Consider the following 17,369-nt stretch of genomic DNA (forward strand, 5'->3'; position numbering starts at 1 on the left):
TCAGGACCTCTGGAAGAGCAGTCAGTGCTCTTAACCACTGAGCCATCTCTCCAGACCCTTAACTGAATTTTAAAAATGTTTTATGCTATATTCTGAATTCAATGGTAACTTTTAGTTTTATTTTAAAAATTTTAATTTTAAGCTGGGCTGTACTGGAGCACAGCTTTAATCCCACCACTCGGGAGGCAGAGGCAGGCAGCTCTCTGTGAGTTCAAGGCCAGCCTGCTCTACAGATTGAGTTCCAGGACAGCCAGGGCTACACAGAGAAAGCCTGTTGTAAAAAAAAAAAAAAAAAAAAAAAAAAAAAAAAAAAAAAAAGACAAAGAAAAAAATGTTATTTTTATGTGTATGTTTGGCCTACATGTATGTGTACCACGTGCATGCCTGGTGCCTTCAAAGGTCAGAAGAGGGCATCAGATGTCCTGGAACTGGAGGTATGGATGACCGTGAGTCACCACGTGGATGCTGGGGACCAAGGTCTCTGCAAGAGCAACTAGTGCTCTTAACCTGTGAGCCGTCCTTTCATCTCACAACTTCTTTTAGGGCAACTAACTCCACATTGTTGACTCCTTTAGCTGTCACCTAGACTTTTTGCTTGGTTATTAATATTTTTTATTATCTCACGAGGCCACGCTGATCTCCAACTCCCCACGTGGCTGAGAATGATCTAACTCCTGATTCTGCTGCCTCCATCTCCCAAAGGCTGGAATTACAGATATGTATGTACCACCATACCTAATTCATGTGGTACTGGGGATTGAACCCAAGGCTTTATGCGTGCTAGGTATCCTAGCCTGACTTTCTGTTGCTGTGATAAAACACTGAGCAACACCAAGTTGGGGAAGAAAGAATTTATTACACTTTACAGATTAGAGTCTGCTTCTTATTGAGGGAAGCTGGGGTGGGACCTCAAAACAGAACCTGAGGCAGGAACTGAAGCAGAGACGATCATGTGACGCTGCTTACTGCTTTTCTCTTCTTGACTTACTCAGCTTGCTTCTTATATCACCCCAAACTCCTACCCAGGAGTGGCATAAATACAGTGGCTGGGCCTTCCCATATCAGTCATTCATCAAGAAAATGCCCCACATACTTGCCTAGGCAATCTGATAGAGGCAACTCCTCAAGTGAGGTTTCCTCTTTCCAGATGACTCTACTTTGTCTCTAGTGAAAAACTAACCAATACACTAGACAACCACTCTACCAACTGCGCTACATCTCCAGCCGCTAACCTCCGATTTTCTTGGAGACAGGCTCTCACTATGTAGTTCAGGCTGGTCTCAAACTCACAAGTTTCCTGTCTCAGCCTCTCCTGTTCCTGGATTACAGATATTTAGGACAACATGTAGCCATGAACTTCTGCTTTGAATCACCACCATACAAATGCACCACAAAGTTATTTATCCTTGTTTCTGCTGTTAGACATTCATGCTACTTTGAATTGCTTTCTGTAACCAATGTTGCTATAGTCCACATTCAGAACCATGTCTCATTCTTGTGTGGGGTGGGGTGGGTCTCTGAACACACACTCACAAGTGGAATTACACATTCAACCAAAAAAAGATAATGTGAGATTTCTTTTCAAAGTGGTTCGTGCCGGGCAGTGGTGGCATACGCCTTTAATCCAGCACTTGGGAGGCTGAGGCAGGTGGATTTCTGAGTTCGAGGCCAGCCTGGTCTACAGAGTTCCAGGACAGCCAGGGCTACACAGAGAAACCCTGTCTCGAAAAACCTAAACAAACAAACAAACACCAACAAAGTGGTTTGTAAAAAGTACGGAGCTTTATCATGTCTGTCCCTGCTTTGAAACAATGACATGGAGACCTTAATATTCATTTATAAGCTTCAGCATGGTAGCTGGGCAGATTCTGAGCTAGCGTAACCAGACAAAGCTGGCCTTAGACTATTTCCCAGCCACGAGGATGATCACCTGACATCTCAGTCTCACTCTGGCATCTCCTTTTTGATTGGTGTCCTGATGGCGACTCTCCTGGTTCCCACCTGAGACCCTCTCCACTTTCTGAGCACAGAAGTCCCACCTTATCCAATCCTGCTCAGCTACAGGCTATTCAGCTCTTTGTTTGACCAAGCAGGAAGTAATGGATCTGCGCTGCAACCAGATCTCCTGGTCCCGAAATCAGCACGTGAATGCACAGTGCACAAAAGCATCCCCCAACACTGGTTGCTCCCAGTCACCTTCCCACCAGTAGGATATGTGTGTTCCCACGTGGCACAGCACTGTCAAATAAGCCTCCTGTTCAAACTTTTAATTTCTAACAAGCTAATGAGTCTAAAAAGATTTCTTCAGGCTGGTGAGATGGCTTAGTGGGCAAAGGTGCTTTCTAAAAGCCTGAAGAGGTGAGTTCCAAGGACCCACAATGTGAAAGGGAGAACTGACTCTCACAAGTTGTTCTCTGACCTCCACACCTTACACCATGTACGTACACACACACACACACACACACACACACACACACACGCACACGCACACAAACAGTTTGCATTTTGTTTATGTTATATGCACATACATACATATGCTTGTGTGGGCATTAAGAATTTTCTAGAGCCAGGGATTATTATAAATGTTAACTTTGGATGTTGGAACTGTCCATAAAGAAATTTTCTGTGGGGCTGGAGAGATGGCTCAGTAGTTAAGGGCATCAGCTGCTCTTCCAGAGTCCATAGACTAGTGTGTGACTTTAGATGAATGAATAAAAGACTTTTTTGGCTCTAATATTCACTTCATTTTCTAATGCCCATCTGCTACTTTTGTCCATAAAAAGTTCATAAAATAGACTTGGATTTCTTTTCTAAGGAATTTGCAGGAATTCTAAATCGGATTCCCTTGAATCGAGATGTGTTACTATATTTATTCCCATTTGAATCTTGCATTTTTTTTTCTTTGCTTTCTCCACTCCCGAAAGTAGAGATTCTTGGTTGTAATGCAACCAAGTGAATCGTTTTTCATATGGAGTTAGTTTTTCAATCTTGTTTTCTTCCCATGCCTTTATTGGGAAGTCCTCCCTTCACTCCCTTCCTTTATCCCCACATCCTCACAGCACCTGCCCCTGACTTATCCCTGCTCCTGCTATCTGTCTGCAATGGCAGCGTTCGTGTTCTTTTCTCTGCATTCTAGACCATGCAGGAGGAGCTGGGGAAGGTTCTGGAAGTAAGTAGAAAGTATAAAATAAGAGATGACCTGACTCCTGTCTTGGAAAGAGTTTTGGGTGTTTCTGAGAGCTCTCTGTGAAGCACATTTGCTTTCCATCTCCCATGTCTGATTCAAAAGAAGATTCCGTTATTCTTTGTATGTCAGGAGGAAATCTGCACTTTCATTTCACGTTTTTCTCTGCTGAGATAAATAGTATTTCTCCCCTTTAATCTGTTAATATAATTGATGGCATTGATAGGTTCTAATTTTAAACAGTGAAATAAAAACATATTTGATCATCTGGACATTCTCTGTTCTCTAAAATATCTGGATCCTTACTTCCGCTGGTTCACTGGACTTCTCATAAATTTGGTTTCACAGAACTTTTTGGTTTTTGTTTAGAGAAAGGAACCTTGGCTGGTAGCTTCTCTCTTGCTCAAGTAGGAAGGGCATGCCATGTTTACAAACCTAGGGTTTGCAATCAGGGAGACCCTATTTGTTTTTTGCTTCCTTGTTTGTTTTGTTGTTGTTTATTTGAGTTTTGGGTTTTTTGTTTGTTTTTGTTTTGTTTTAAGACAGGGTCTCACTGTGTAGCCCTGGCTAGCCTGGAACTCCCTATGCAGTCAGGGCTGCCTCATAGAGCGTCTATCTCTGCCTCTGCCTCTCAAATGCTGGGACTAAATGCAAACACCACCACACAGGCAAGACCTGTTTGAAGCAGTCCCTCCATTGCGCAGGTGGTGAGCTTAAATGCATTGCTTTAGCTTCTCACCTGCAGTAGTAATGCTTGTTATGATCCATCATAAAACCAAATCATGCCTGAAAAGGCCCAGCCCTGGGCCGGGCACACTGAGATGTTTCCTCAGCTGTTGTCCCTGTAGTGCAAATGCTTGTGGTTGTGGTCGGCTCCTGTGTGATCTCAAAGTGCTGGCTTTCATTTTTACTAAGGGTCATGATATCTTCATGGTGAAGAACATGTATTTTACGTCCATAAAATTCATTTACTCAGCAAAGTAAAACATAGGTGTTCCGGTGACATACCTTCTTAGGCAGGGACATACATCATTCCACAAGACAAACATGGCATCTGAGAGACATGTTTTCTGTCTTTGTTACATGTACAGAGGGAGACACGTACCGGAGTATTTGTAGACAGGGTGAGTTTTGATTGTTCTGGGAGAGTGATCTGATGATAAAGGGGAAGCAGAGGAGATTCCACTGAGACCTGAGCCACAGTCCTTGTGTTGGAAGCTCAGAGCGTCTTCTAGGTAAATGGAGTAGCCTGTGAGAAGAGTTTGCTGTGGAGGAATAACAAGAAGGAGGCGAGGCTGCCAGCGGGTATGGAGCATGATTGGCAGATTTCAAGGCATCACTGTAGGAAGACTAATGGGAGGTGTTTGCTGGGTTCAGAGAGACACGTCGGCACAGAGAGGGGTAGTACCGGTAAAAGCCAGTGGATAGGCACCGATGGTATGCAGGGTGTAAAAGTACATTTAGGAAGAAAGTGATAGAAAGAATAAGAGCCAGTGGGCAGATAAGAAGGGGAACCCTGGAGGCCCGGATGTGAGGAATGTCTCATGCCCCTGTGAATATCTGCAGACTTGATTTAGACACTGTCAGTATCGGTGATGGGAAGTTAGTGACGCCTGGCGGGCAGAAACAAGGTTGTAGTGGATTGAAGAGGAAGCAGAAAGGCTCCACCAGGGCTTTGGGCGAACAGAGTGGGAGTCTGTGGGCAGGATGGGCAGCCGCCGAGAACTGCTGCAAGCTGAAGTTGGTGTTTGGAGACTTGGGGAACATTTAGTGAGGTTTTGTTTGGTTTTTGGCTTCTGCTTTATATCAGACAAGCTTGGGCATGTAAAAACATCAACGAGATGGCATCAGAAAAGGAGGGTATGTGGGGACCGGAAGACACAAGTCATCTAAAAGCAGGTCTGCAGGAAGCTGGTTGTAGAGACAGCTAGAAAATCAGAGGTGCAACACCAACCCCACTGTCACTGAAGAGAGGGAGGGGATGCTTTGAGGTTTGCTTGGTGTGCTGGCAGGATTCATGACTGAGGAGCATGGCATGAATGGACGGTTGATGGTGATGCTGACCACAGGGCTAAGCTTCTCTCAACCAGGAGTTTCCATTGGTGCAGCCTCCCTGGATGCCATTGCTCCACTGGGCCTAGGAGCCAGGGTCACTCATGACCTGAGCAGAGCCAGGCTGGGATGTTGCCAGGTACAGGTGATGACAGGGGGACACAGCAGGGAGATGTCAGATGTCAGCCAGAGGCTGAGCCACCATTGTGGTGACCACAATCTGTTTATCCACATCTATGGACATGTTCTTCTGATGCTGGTTAGAATTTTTTAACCTCTAAAGCAAAGTCATTTTGCTCTTGTGTGTGAACAACATAGCCAGGAAATGAAATAGCTCAATTTTCTCAAAGCCAGAACAGCAGTATAAGCATCTCTGGGGAAATGAGGAGTACAGGGTCTCAGCTTCCACCAAGATCAACTCAACCAGAAACTGTGGGATTGGGGACCAAAATCTGCTATTCTAACAACTCTACCAGGCCACTGAGTGTAAGCTCATGCTTGCAAACAACTGATGTAAAGGAAAAGCTGTAACAAAAGGTTGGCTACTACCATAAGATTAAAAAAAACAAAACAAAACTATTTTTAGTTTATGTATATGAGTGTCTGCATGTGTACCACGTTTGTGTACCACCTGTTTGTGTACCACCTGTTTGTGTACCACCTGTTTGTGTACCACCTGTTTGTGTACCACCTGTTTGTGTACCACCTGTTTGTGTACCACCTGTTTGTGTACCACATGCATGCCTGTTGTTCTTAGAGCCAGAAGAGGTATTCAGATCTCTTGTAACTAGAATTACAGGAATTTATGAGCTGTCATGTAAGTGCTAAGAAACTAACCTGGATCCTTTACAAAAGCACCAAATGCTCTTAACCACTGAGCCATCTCTTCAGCACACGCATGAACGAGCACACATACTCCCACGCAGGCAGGCACACATACACACACACATCCACTGCCTACCCTTTGCCTGTTTGAAAGATAAAGTCTTATTATGGAGCCCAGCCTGGCCATGAACTTGTTGCGATTCTCCTGCCTCAGCTTCCCAAGTGCTGGGATTCCAGGCATGTGCCACCACACCTGGCTATGGTATAGTGAGCCTTATGCAAATGAAGGAGTACCAGGACCACAGGAAGCTGATTCACCTTGGGTAGTAGACCAAGCACTCAAGACAACTTCCGGTTCATAACAACGATTTAAAAATATATGGAAAAATGAAGAAATGAGTGCATATGTGGATACACAGAAAGATGAAGGGGAGGTGAGAATGCTTCCATGTAATTCTGTAATTAAGCTGAGGCATCAAATCTACCTCCCGACCCCAAACAATGTCTGGTGTGAAAGCTAGCCATACAGATGAATCCTGCTCTCATGAATGATTTTTGCAATAAAAGCATAAATAAAAAAAACAAAAAACAAAAAACAAAAAAACCCAGCAGGGCACGGTGGCACAAGCCTGTAGTCCCGACATTTGAGAGGTGAAACCAGGAAGATTAGAAATTCAAAATTCAAGGTCATTCTCTGCTGCTTAGTGAATTTCCAGGTCAGCCTGGGCTAACATATATATTTCTTAAAGTGAGATAAACTAGCACAGTAGAAGATACCCATGTATTTAAAGAGAATAGTAACTAAGCTTAACTGTTTAGAGCAGACGCTACAAAAGTAAATCTTTATTATCTAATTACAGCAGGGCCTTAGTTTTCTATTGTGATAAGGCATCATTATCAAGAGAACTTGCAAAAGAAAGTGTTTAGTTTGAGCTGTAGTTTCAGAGAGCTAGGGTCTATACTGGCAGAACAAGACATGATGGCAGGAACACAGAGAGCTCACATCTTGATCTGAAAGTGGGAGGAAGGAAGGGAGGGAGGGAGAGAGGGAGGGAGGCACTGGGAATGGTGATAGCCTTTTGAAACCTCAAAGCCTGACCCTAGTTACACACCTCCTCCAATAAGGCCACACCTCCTAGTCCTTCCCAAATAGTTCCATAAATACAGGCAAAACACTCATACACATAAAATAAATAAATCTCACTTTAAAAATTAACATCTATTTTCTTATATACATAGGCACAATGAAAGAATGTCTCGAGCTTCTGAATCCACTATGTTATACGTTGTTCTCTCATTTGTAAGGTGGTGAGACTGGGAACGTTTACAGGAAATAAAGGCTGTCATAAATTATCACAAATTATGTCTGCATCATTACATTCAGAAACACTTTCAACGAAGTCAAACGTTCTCTAATGCTTCCCCTTTCCTTTGAAGACTAGTTTTCTTTTGTTGACTAACTTCTTTAAAAGCAAAAATAAGATTTAAATTGCTGAAAGATTCTGTAAGCAAATGTCTGACTTGAAATGTCTACTGAACTCACTGCACTCCCCAGGATTACAAGATACATTGCTGATTGGTATTGTAGTGCAGGCCTTTAATCTCAGCACTTGGGAGGCAGAGGCAGGCAGATCCCCGTGAGTTCGAGGTCAGCCTGGTCTACATAGCAAAGTCCAGGACATTCAGGGCTATATAATGATACCCTGACTCAGTGGAGGAAAAAATAAACTAACAAAAATCAAAAAGCAGACACACAATGATAAGTCACAAAAAAATGAGATAAGAATAAGGATCTTGGAGTGAAAATGGCCAAAAAAAAATATAAGGACTATGTATTCCACTGGGAGGCCTCAATAAAAGACACAATGGTGCATTTCAGAAAACCATCTATACAAAATCTCTGGTTTTCATTGAGCTGAGCTATATTTCCACACAGAAAGCACACCATAGGCAACAGGAAGTGCACCTTTTGATACTGATGGAATCACTCAAGGAATCATGGGATGGAATTGTGGGAATACTTTCAAAGACCAAGAGTGAATCCCTGGGCAACATCTTCAGTTAACAGAATATTAGGGTGATCAGTGAGATACGTCCACAGCCTATGAGCAGTGAGATATGCCACAGCCAATCAAAAGCTTTCTTTGCCTTTCCAAGGCAAGCTGCAGGGATTCTAAGGTCTCAGGGCTCTGGGCCCCTTGGGCCTCTGTTCTGGCTCCCCCTCCTTGCTCCTTCCATGCTGTGCAGGAGGAAGAAGGGACAGGTACAATAGTTTATATCTCCATCTTCTCTATTTTTATTTTTTTAAATTTGACTAAATATATAAATCCTAAATCAGTACTTAAAGAAAAAGTTCCAGTAAATTCAATAAATTCAATAATCTGATAGCAGCTACATTTTCTTGAAGAGAGAACACTTCCTGGGCAGGAGCCAGAGGCCAAAATAACAGAACTGTAAGGTGGAACAGACTTCAGCGTCTGTAGAAATCCTACTGTAAGGAAGTCTCCCACCACAGACTTAGTCACCGAGGAAACTAACTCAGACAGCATCTGTTTCTTTCTTGTGAAGCACAATGTCAATTTTTTTCTTTCTGTCTTTGGTTTTTGAGACATGGTCTCTCTGTGTAGCCCTGATTGTCCTGGAACCAGACTAGCCTTGAACTTATAGAGATCTGACAGCCTCTGCCTCCAGGTGCTGGGATCAAAGGTCAGGCCACCATGCCTGGTATCCGTTTCTATCCACATAGCTTTGTAGGCCAACCAGACTGAACTACATGTCCTGTGTTTGGTTTTAGGGGGAAGGAAACAAGACTATTTCCCTTCATACTTAATTAACAAATTGCTATATCCTTAAAATAGGGTAGTAAGTATTAAACAAATTAAACTAGATGAATGTATTGAAATGAAAATATCCGCCCATCTCCAAGATACACTGTTAAGGAGCCCTGTGCATACACTTAAAAATATCAACTGTGTCAACAGGGCACATTCTGTCCTACCTCTTGGGAAGTTAAGGTTAAGGCAGGATCACAAGTTTGCAGCCAGCCTGGAGAGTCAGTCTCTCTCTCTCTCTCTCTCTCTCTCTCTCTCTCTCTCTCTCTCTCTCTCTGTCTCTCTCTCTCTGTCTGTCTGTCTCTCTCTGTCAGACTCACACAGAGTTTTGTTTATGTTATATACACAGACACACATATGCTTGCGTGTAGGTTAGAAACTTTCTAGAAGGAGCCAGGGCTTATTATAAATGTTAACTTTGGATGTTGGAACTGTGCATAAAGAAATTTTCTGGGGGTGCTGGGGAGATGGCTCAACAGTTAAGGGCACCAGCGGCTCTTCCAGAGGTCCTGAGTTCAAGTCCCAGCAACCACATGGTGGTTCACAACCATCTATAATTTGATCTGATGCCCTCTTCTGGACTGCAGGTGTACACATAAATAAATAAATAAATAAATAAATAAATAAATAAATAAATCTTTAAAATAAAAAAGTTTAAAAAGAAAGAAAGAAATTTGCTGTCCATTTTATGTCCTAGTGCCTCTGCCTCTGCCTCTCTGCCTCTCTCTCTCTCTCTGCCTCTCTGCCTCTCTCTCTCTCTCTGCCTCTCTGCCGCTCTCTCTCTCTGCCTCTCTGCCTCTTTCTCTGCCTCTCTCTCTGCCTCTCTGCCTCTCTCTGCCTCTGCCTCTCTGCCTCTCTCTCTCTCTCTCTCTGCCTCTCTGCCTCTCTCTCTGCCTCTCTCTCTCTCTCTCTCTCTCTCTGCCTCTCTGCCTCTCTCTGCCTCCTCTCTGCCTCTCTGCCTCTCTCTCTGCCTCTCTCTCTGCCTCTCTCTCTCTGCCTCTCTGCCTCTCTCTGCCTCCTCTCTGCCTCTCTGCCTCTCTCTGCCTCTCTCTCTGCCTCTCTCTGCCTCTCTGCCTCTCTGCCTCTCTGCCTCTCTGCCTCTCTGCCTCTCTGCCTCTCTCTGCCTCTCTCTGCCTCTCTGCCTCTCTGCCTCTCTGCCTCTCCTCTGCCTCTGCCTCCTCTGCCTCTGCCTCCTCTGCCTCTGCCTCCTCTGCCTCTGCCTCCTCTGCCTCTGCCTCCTCTGCCTCTGCCTCCTCTGCCTCTGCCTCCTCTGCCTCTGCCTCCTCTGCCTCCTCTGCCTCTGCCTCCTCTGCCTCTGCCTCCTCTGCCTCCTCTGCCTCTGCCTCCTCTGCCTCTGCCTCCTCTGCCTCTGCCTCCTCTGCCTCTGCCTCCTCTGCCTCTGCCTCCTCTGCCTCTGCCTCCTCTGCCTCTGCCTCCTCTGCCTCTGCCTCCTCTGCCTCTGCCTCCTCTGCCTCTGCCTCTGCCTCTGCCTCCTCTGCCTCCTCTGCCTCTGCCTCTGCCTCTGCCTCTGCCTCTGCCTCTGCCTCTGCCTCTGCCTCTGCCTCTGCCTCTGCCTCTGCCTCTGCCTCTGCCTCTGCCTCTGCCTCTGCCTCTGCCTCTGCCTCTGCCTCTGCCTCTGCCTCTGCCTCTGCCTCTGCCTCTGCCTCTGCCTCTGCCTCTGCCTCTGCCTCTGCCTCTGCCTCTGCCTCTGCCTCTGCCTCTGCCTCTGCCTCTGCCTCTGCCTCTGCCTCTGCCTCTGCCTCTGCCTCTGCCTCTGCCTCTGCCTCTGCCTCTGCCTCTGCCTCTGCCTCTGCCTCTGCCTCTGCCTCTGCCTCTGCCTCTGCCTCTGCCTCTGCCTCTGCCTCTGCCTCTGCCTCTGCCTCTGCCTCTGCCTCTGCCTCTGCCTCTGCCTCTGCCTCTGCCTCTGCCTCTGCCTCTGCCTCTGCCTCTGCCTCTGCCTCTGCCTCTGCCTCTGCCTCTGCCTCTGCCTCTGCCTCTGCCTCTGCCTCTGCCTCTGCCTCTGCCTCTGCCTCTGCCTCTGCCTCTGCCTCTGCCTCTGCCTCTGCCTCTGCCTCTGCCTCTGCCTCTGCCTCTGCCTCTGCCTCTGCCTCTGCCTCTGCCTCTGCCTCTGCCTCTGCCTCTGCCTCTGCCTCTGCCTCTTAGGTGCTGGGACTGAAGGCATATGTTGTCAAATCCAGCTAGAATAATAATTTAAAACTGAAGTAAAATGATAACCATTGTTCATCTGGTGTCCAGCTTGTTGTAGGCTTTTTCATCTTTCTGCTTCCATGGGCTCCACCGTCTCTCCGGGCAATCGTCATGCCCATACATGTGTACTCCGGACTCCTCCTCTTTGGAACGGTGATTGCAACGGTCCTCATGGGAGTGACGGAAAAGCTGTTCTTTGCCCTGTAAGTTTGTAGCCTTCTCTCTCTTAATACGTAAGCTAGAAAATGTAAAATATATATCCACAAGGGAAATATCATATAGATAGCCATTTTAAAAGATGTATTTTTATTTTGTGTGTATGAGCGGTTTTACTTTCATGTACTGTGTAACCTATGCTGTGCCTTAGAGGCCAGAAGAGGGCGCTAGATCCCCCTGGAACCGGAGTTACAGGCAGTTCTGAGCTGCCTAGTGGGTGCCAGGGAACCAAACTTAGGTCCTCTAGAAGAGCAACAATGCTCTTAACTGTTGAGCCATCTCTCTAGGTCTATAAATAGCCTTTTTAATAATAATAAACCGTAAGGTTTAGCTATTTTTAAGATAATTTCTCATCCCATACACGTAGTATATTACTAAAAGTGTGGCAAAATTATTGGGGTTATAAGTTGTGCATTCATTTTTAGGGTGTGTTTATTTTATGCTAATTGTAATTATAATGGTAATGATAGTATGTATACATCCCTGTATCCTTTTTAAAAACGTGATATGAGGTATCTCAAGTGCTATATTCTATTCTTACTTGAAATTTTAAATAATTTTATAACATTCTACAGTGTGAATCATAGTATAACCTCTTTGTCTGTTTAACAGTGCGCTTTAAGGACATTTACCTGGAAGCTGTCCCAGGGTTCACCCTGAGCAGGTGGATTCTGTGTATGCTCTGTGCTTGTAACTGGGTCCTCTTTCACTTTCTTCCTAGGAAAAATCCTTCATACCACTCATTCCCACCAGAAGGTGTTTTTACAAATACCCTGGGCCTCCTGATTTTGGTATTTGGAGCGCTTATCTTTTGGATTGTCACCAGGCCACAGTGGAAACGCCCTAGGGAACCAGGCTCTATCCCTCTTCAGCAAAATGGAGGCAACGCAGATGGAATGGAAGGTGCCATAGCAATAAGCTCCGCCCACAATATGGATGCAGCAGATGCAGAGTTAAGCAGTGAGGGAGCAGCCCGGAAAAGAACCCTCAGCCTTGCTGACACTGGCCAGAGGTCCACCATGTGAAATGTTGATGCAGCCTCGTAACTTCTCTTCCAAAGTCAGCCCTACAGTTTAGTTTCTCCTATCTAGCCATAGGTGACTTGGGTTCATAGGCCAATGTATATTGTGGTCACCAAGGAGGATCTCCTGAGAGTAATTGTGTTGACTGAGGCCTGTGAACTTACCAAATGTCAAAAGGACATGCTCAATATAAAGTGTGATCGTTTCTTCTTTCCTCTTGAGGTCGCAGGCATTGGATATACCTGCCAGTGGGGTTTGTCTGCTGAACTGGTAGCACCCTGGGCCTCTTGCTATGCCCGGTGGGAGCATATTCTGGGAGCCCAGTGATTTCAGAGCTAGGTAGAACCTCTCTTCACTTTTAAAATAAGATCACAAACACCTGGAGCAGGATTTGAAACATTGTGCCACACAGATGTTGTAAGGAAAACGGGGGGGGGGGGGGGGGGGGGTTGCTTTAGGAAAGTATCCAGCTCCCTCTTAGCTAATTTGGGCTCACATAGGCCCTGGATATGAGAGTATATATGAGGGTGTTTTGGAGCCTTGCGTAGTCGCAGACTGCTAAGGAGATCTTTGGTTAGACCTAGATGTTGTGACACTCAGTCCAGTGCCTAGGCTCCCAGGAGTTGGTGTACTTCAGGGTTCAGCTTCTGAACCTCTTGCAATGCAAACACGCCCGCGCTCACCCCCCATAAACCCGCCTTGCGGCTGCACACTGTGAAGGATGCCCTCACATCTCTGCTTGTATTTTCCAACGTGCTTCCCTGGCTCTTACTATGTGCTTTACAAATATTAGGTCCTTCAGTCTCCAGACAGACTCTGTGAGACAGGTATTGTTACTATCCCCATTTTTAGGTGAAAGATCTGAAGCTTGGAAAGGTTAGTAACTTGGACCAACATCACACAACTCTTTAATTGATGGAACTGACACTCAAACCCTGGCGGTCTGGCTCCTCTGCCCAAGATCCCATATTTCACCGTACTCCTTCCCTATTTATTCTAGTTGGCAGCAGTATGGTCCACCTATGAATAAAGTTGCAGGTGAAGGCTAATGGAATTGTCACAGGATGCTGCCTTACCTTTGGTTCTCTTCCAAGGGGACCCCTTAGATGATGGGAAAGGTGCCATAAAGACTTGGATGGAGATCTTGGGGCCTCAGCCACTGCCAACGAGCCAGAGCCTGCCTTGATGCCCTTTTAATCTTAACAGGGCATCTGTCTTGCTGACAAGGAGACCTGGATGAGGATACTCACAGCCTTCAAGATGAAGTCATTACCATATTGGTTCCTCAGGATCTTAGCTGCTGAACACATTTTTATTTGGAGACACTTATATCCTGGGCTGCCCTTCCCTGGGACCATAGGCAGGTTCCTTCCTAATTTCTGTGGAATTTGGAGGTCTTAGCAGGGAGCTGAGGTTTAGAAGTGATAATCATTCACATGGCCAGACTTCTCTCTCAGCTCTGATGGAAACTTGTAGTAATAACTGTGCTTTAATGATGCCTGTAGAGGGTAGTTTTGGCTACTCCGCCTTGAGCTCCTAGCAAGTCGCAGGCACGTACCTGCCCAGGAGCTATCTCAGATCCACAGATAACACACACACACACACACACACACACACACACACACACACACACACTATCTCATTTTAAAACTGCCTTACTGGCTCTGTGGCTGGGCTCTTCTCTAAGGCTTCCATGGGTAGCGTGCCCTTACCTTTACTTCGAGCTCAACATCTCTAAATCTACCCTCAGGTTACCTTTTGTGAAGCCTATTGGTCTTGTTGCCCAAGACGTTTCCAAGCTGCCCTTCCGTGGGCCGCTTTCCCTTTTCCGCCTGCTCTCCCCTGCAGCTCTGAGTCTGTTCCATCTCTCTCCCCCAAGTATCTTGATTCTCCCCCTTTTCTTTCTTTCTTTTTTTTTTTTTTTTTTTTTTTTTTTTTTTTTTTTTTTGGTTTTTTGAGACAGGGTTTCTCTGTGTAGCCCAGGCTGTCCTGGAACTCACTCTGTAGACCTCGAACTCAGAAATCTGCCTGCCTCTGCCTCCCAAGTGCTGGGATTCCACCACCCAGCGATTCTCCCTTTTCTACCCTCTCCTCTCTCTTAGCCTGCAAGGAACCTGGAAGTCCCGCCTCTTTCTTTCTGCCCAGCCATTGGCCACTGACATCTTTATTGATAGATCAAAAACCAATTGGGGGCAAAGACCTTTAGCGTCAGTAAATACAAATTCCCGGCTGCATTTTCTGACTGAGACGCTTGGGCAATAAAGTGTGAGCCTACAGTTCCAGGTGCTTGAGAGGCTGATATCTGAGACACAGTTCAAGGCCAGCCTGGGCAACATAGTGAAACTTCTCTCTTGGGATTTTGGTTTCTCTAGTAACCCAAATTGGCCTCACTCTTTGGATAATTAAGGGTGACCTTGAACATATGGTTACCCTTGCCTTCACTTCCCAAATGCTGGATTACAGGAATGTGTCACCAGCCACCATGTCTTAGCACAGCTCTGTCTTTTAAATAAAAAATAAAGCCAAACTAAACACAAGAATTTTAAGGGTGAGAAAAACTTACGGTTTACAGCTAAATACACTGAACATGCTTGGTGTGTAGTGAACTTCCTTTTAAATATTATGACTATCTCCAAAGACCAAATACAACCTTCAATCTAACTGAGCTCCCAAACTCCATAACAGCTCAGAATCATCTCAATGCTCCACTGCTTTCTTTCCATTAATCAATTCTATTTCCAAAATCAGTAATAGCATCAGAGGCACTATGAATGAGTGACCCGTGATCATTCTTCAGCTAGAGAGTTTAAGACCAGCCTGGGATACAGGATATCCTATCTATCTCAGAAGTCCAGTAAATAAATAAAACTTATATGTATGCTAAGTAAGAGTTTTTCACCAAACAGTTTGGGAATTGATGACTGACTATAAAGAGTTGGGTCAAATCCCAGGGTTTGGGGGGATTGTGGGGGGACTTGGGGGTGGAGCAGGGGGAGAGTAGGAGGCTAGCAACTGAACCCCAAGAGTCATGGCTGCCTTTCCTTCCCACATAGGCCCACAGAGGCTATCAGTACGACGCTAATTATGTGGCACTAGAATAGCTCCGTTGCAAAGTATTTGAGTACTACTCATCTCAGCCCTTCCTTTTCTCCCAAGCAGGCTAATGGGAGGGTAATATTATAGGCGTTCCCTTTCTTTCTTTTCCAGCTTTTATGAAAGGATGCATAGCACAATATATCGAAAAGATCTTTCTATTTGAGACTCTTCTTTTAATGGGCTCCTTATTCTAATGATAATTATACCTTTATCTTTCAAAAGCTGGTGTTTCCTACCTAAAGCATCCCCCCCCCCCCAAATATCACATTAAAAAGTCTGCAAAGAATAGGGGAGAAGAAAGGCTTAGGTATCAATTCCAAACAGTGATTGAAACCTCCCAAAATAATTACAGCTTGTATCTTTAGCAGAGATTATCTGGCGTGGCTTACCCCATAATCTAATTTCAGGAAAGAAAGCTTTATTTCAACAATGATCTACGTCAACATGAAAGCCTTCTCTTTCCCGGGTCTTAGCAAGAAATCAAAATGAATATACTTTATGGAATTAATGCCATCAAAAGTGTACAGCTTTCCCATGCTGTGTCAAACAAAGCCCACCCTCCATGGTACTTTCCTCCCTTAAGGAGTGTGGTTTTTGTTTAATCTGTGCACTTAGAATCAGCAACTGGAACCTTTCCATGAAATGATAGATTAAGGCAAGCATACTTTTTAAAGACTGGTGACAAGTAGTTTCTGTCTCCTAAAAGATGGTGATGTAAATTGTATGTCTCATTTTAATTGAGCTTTCTTCCCCACCAAGCTGGAAGACCCAGGGCACACACACTGACCATGACTGCACATGGGAAATAGAAAGAAGGAAGCCCCAGCTTACACGGACTCCAGTGATGTGACGAGATGTTTAGTTATAAATGTGCACTTTTTAGATAACTCCGACAGGAAGCTGTAATTTCTATGTCTAATGGAGATACAGAAAAGAAGGTGATTGTTCTTCACTCGAGAGCTGCTTGAGCATGTTAAGTGGGAAATAAATCTATCTATAAATTTGTCTCTTTATCTCAGTACATTGATGGAAAAGTATTGTCTTGCCTGTTTTATAGTTTTGTAGATGTGCATCTATTTTTCTTGACTTTTTAATATAGCAATAAAAAGCTACTTCTAAGCTGTGTGTGTGTGTGTGTGTTTTCTGTTTGTCTTGGAGTAGTGGGTATAATCATTCCTTTCTAATTTTCTTTCCTATATTCTACTTTTTAGTTGTTTTTCAATTGGTTTTTTTTTTTTTTTTTTTTGGTTGTTGTTGTTTTCTCTTATTGAAAACACTATGAGCTTCTCCTATGTACGCTGAGGGCTAGTCTTTCTATGGTGCTAGAAGTACTGAGACTGTCAAACCCCACGGCGGTCCCTTCCACACAGGCTCTGAGTTGGAGCCCATGGTGGTGTGGAAGTGTGCTGCAGGTAGAAGTCACAGACAAGTCTATCCAAAGCACTGCCTGTTAAATAACTCCTAATGGTTAAAAACATGTTTATGTTTAATTATGTGTGTGTCTTTGTTTGGTTCCTAATACCAGTGGATTACTTTTGGGTAATCTGGGTGGGGACGTGAGCCCTTATAATTCTTGGTGCTATTGAACAAAAATTAGAAAGCACGAGATTAGAAGAAAATCTGTTGTACTTTATCCCGTATCTTTACTCTTGCTGTTACGTCTTGCTCCTTCCTAATGTTCCAAGGTCTCGTGTCATTTCCATTCTGACCAGAGACTACATGTTAATTATTTATTTCTGGGCAGTCTTCTGAAAGAGCTGTATGCATTCTCAGTGGCTGAGCCACTCCTCCCATTCCATTAGTGCCTGGATCATTTCAAAATGGATTCCTATTGGCTGCCATTTTACTTGATAATGGACCTCATATAGCTATTTCTTGCTCTATCTACCAGTTTATCTTACATTTTGAACATTTTGTGAATAGGACCTTTAAAAG

The 17,369-nt window shown here is 44.8% G+C and overlaps 1 protein-coding gene across 1 annotated transcript in view; it reads left to right on the forward strand.

The window, feature by feature from the left end:
- Window positions 1–16,559, forward strand: part of Cybrd1 (cytochrome b reductase 1) — a 33,474-nt gene extending 16,915 nt beyond the window's left edge. Inside the window, exons 3-4 of the mRNA XM_034493799.2 lie at window positions 11,149–11,303; window positions 12,038–16,559. Of these exons, the coding sequence (XP_034349690.1) occupies window positions 11,149–11,303; window positions 12,038–12,341 (459 nt within the window). The 3' untranslated portion in view covers window positions 12,342–16,559. The remainder of the gene's footprint in view (window positions 1–11,148; window positions 11,304–12,037) is intronic.
- The last annotated feature ends 810 nt before the right edge of the window (window positions 16,560–17,369 follow it).

The sequence above is a fragment of the Arvicanthis niloticus genome, chromosome 2 (assembly GCF_011762505.2).
Source record: "Arvicanthis niloticus isolate mArvNil1 chromosome 2, mArvNil1.pat.X, whole genome shotgun sequence".
NCBI lineage: Eukaryota > Metazoa > Chordata > Mammalia > Rodentia > Muridae > Arvicanthis > Arvicanthis niloticus.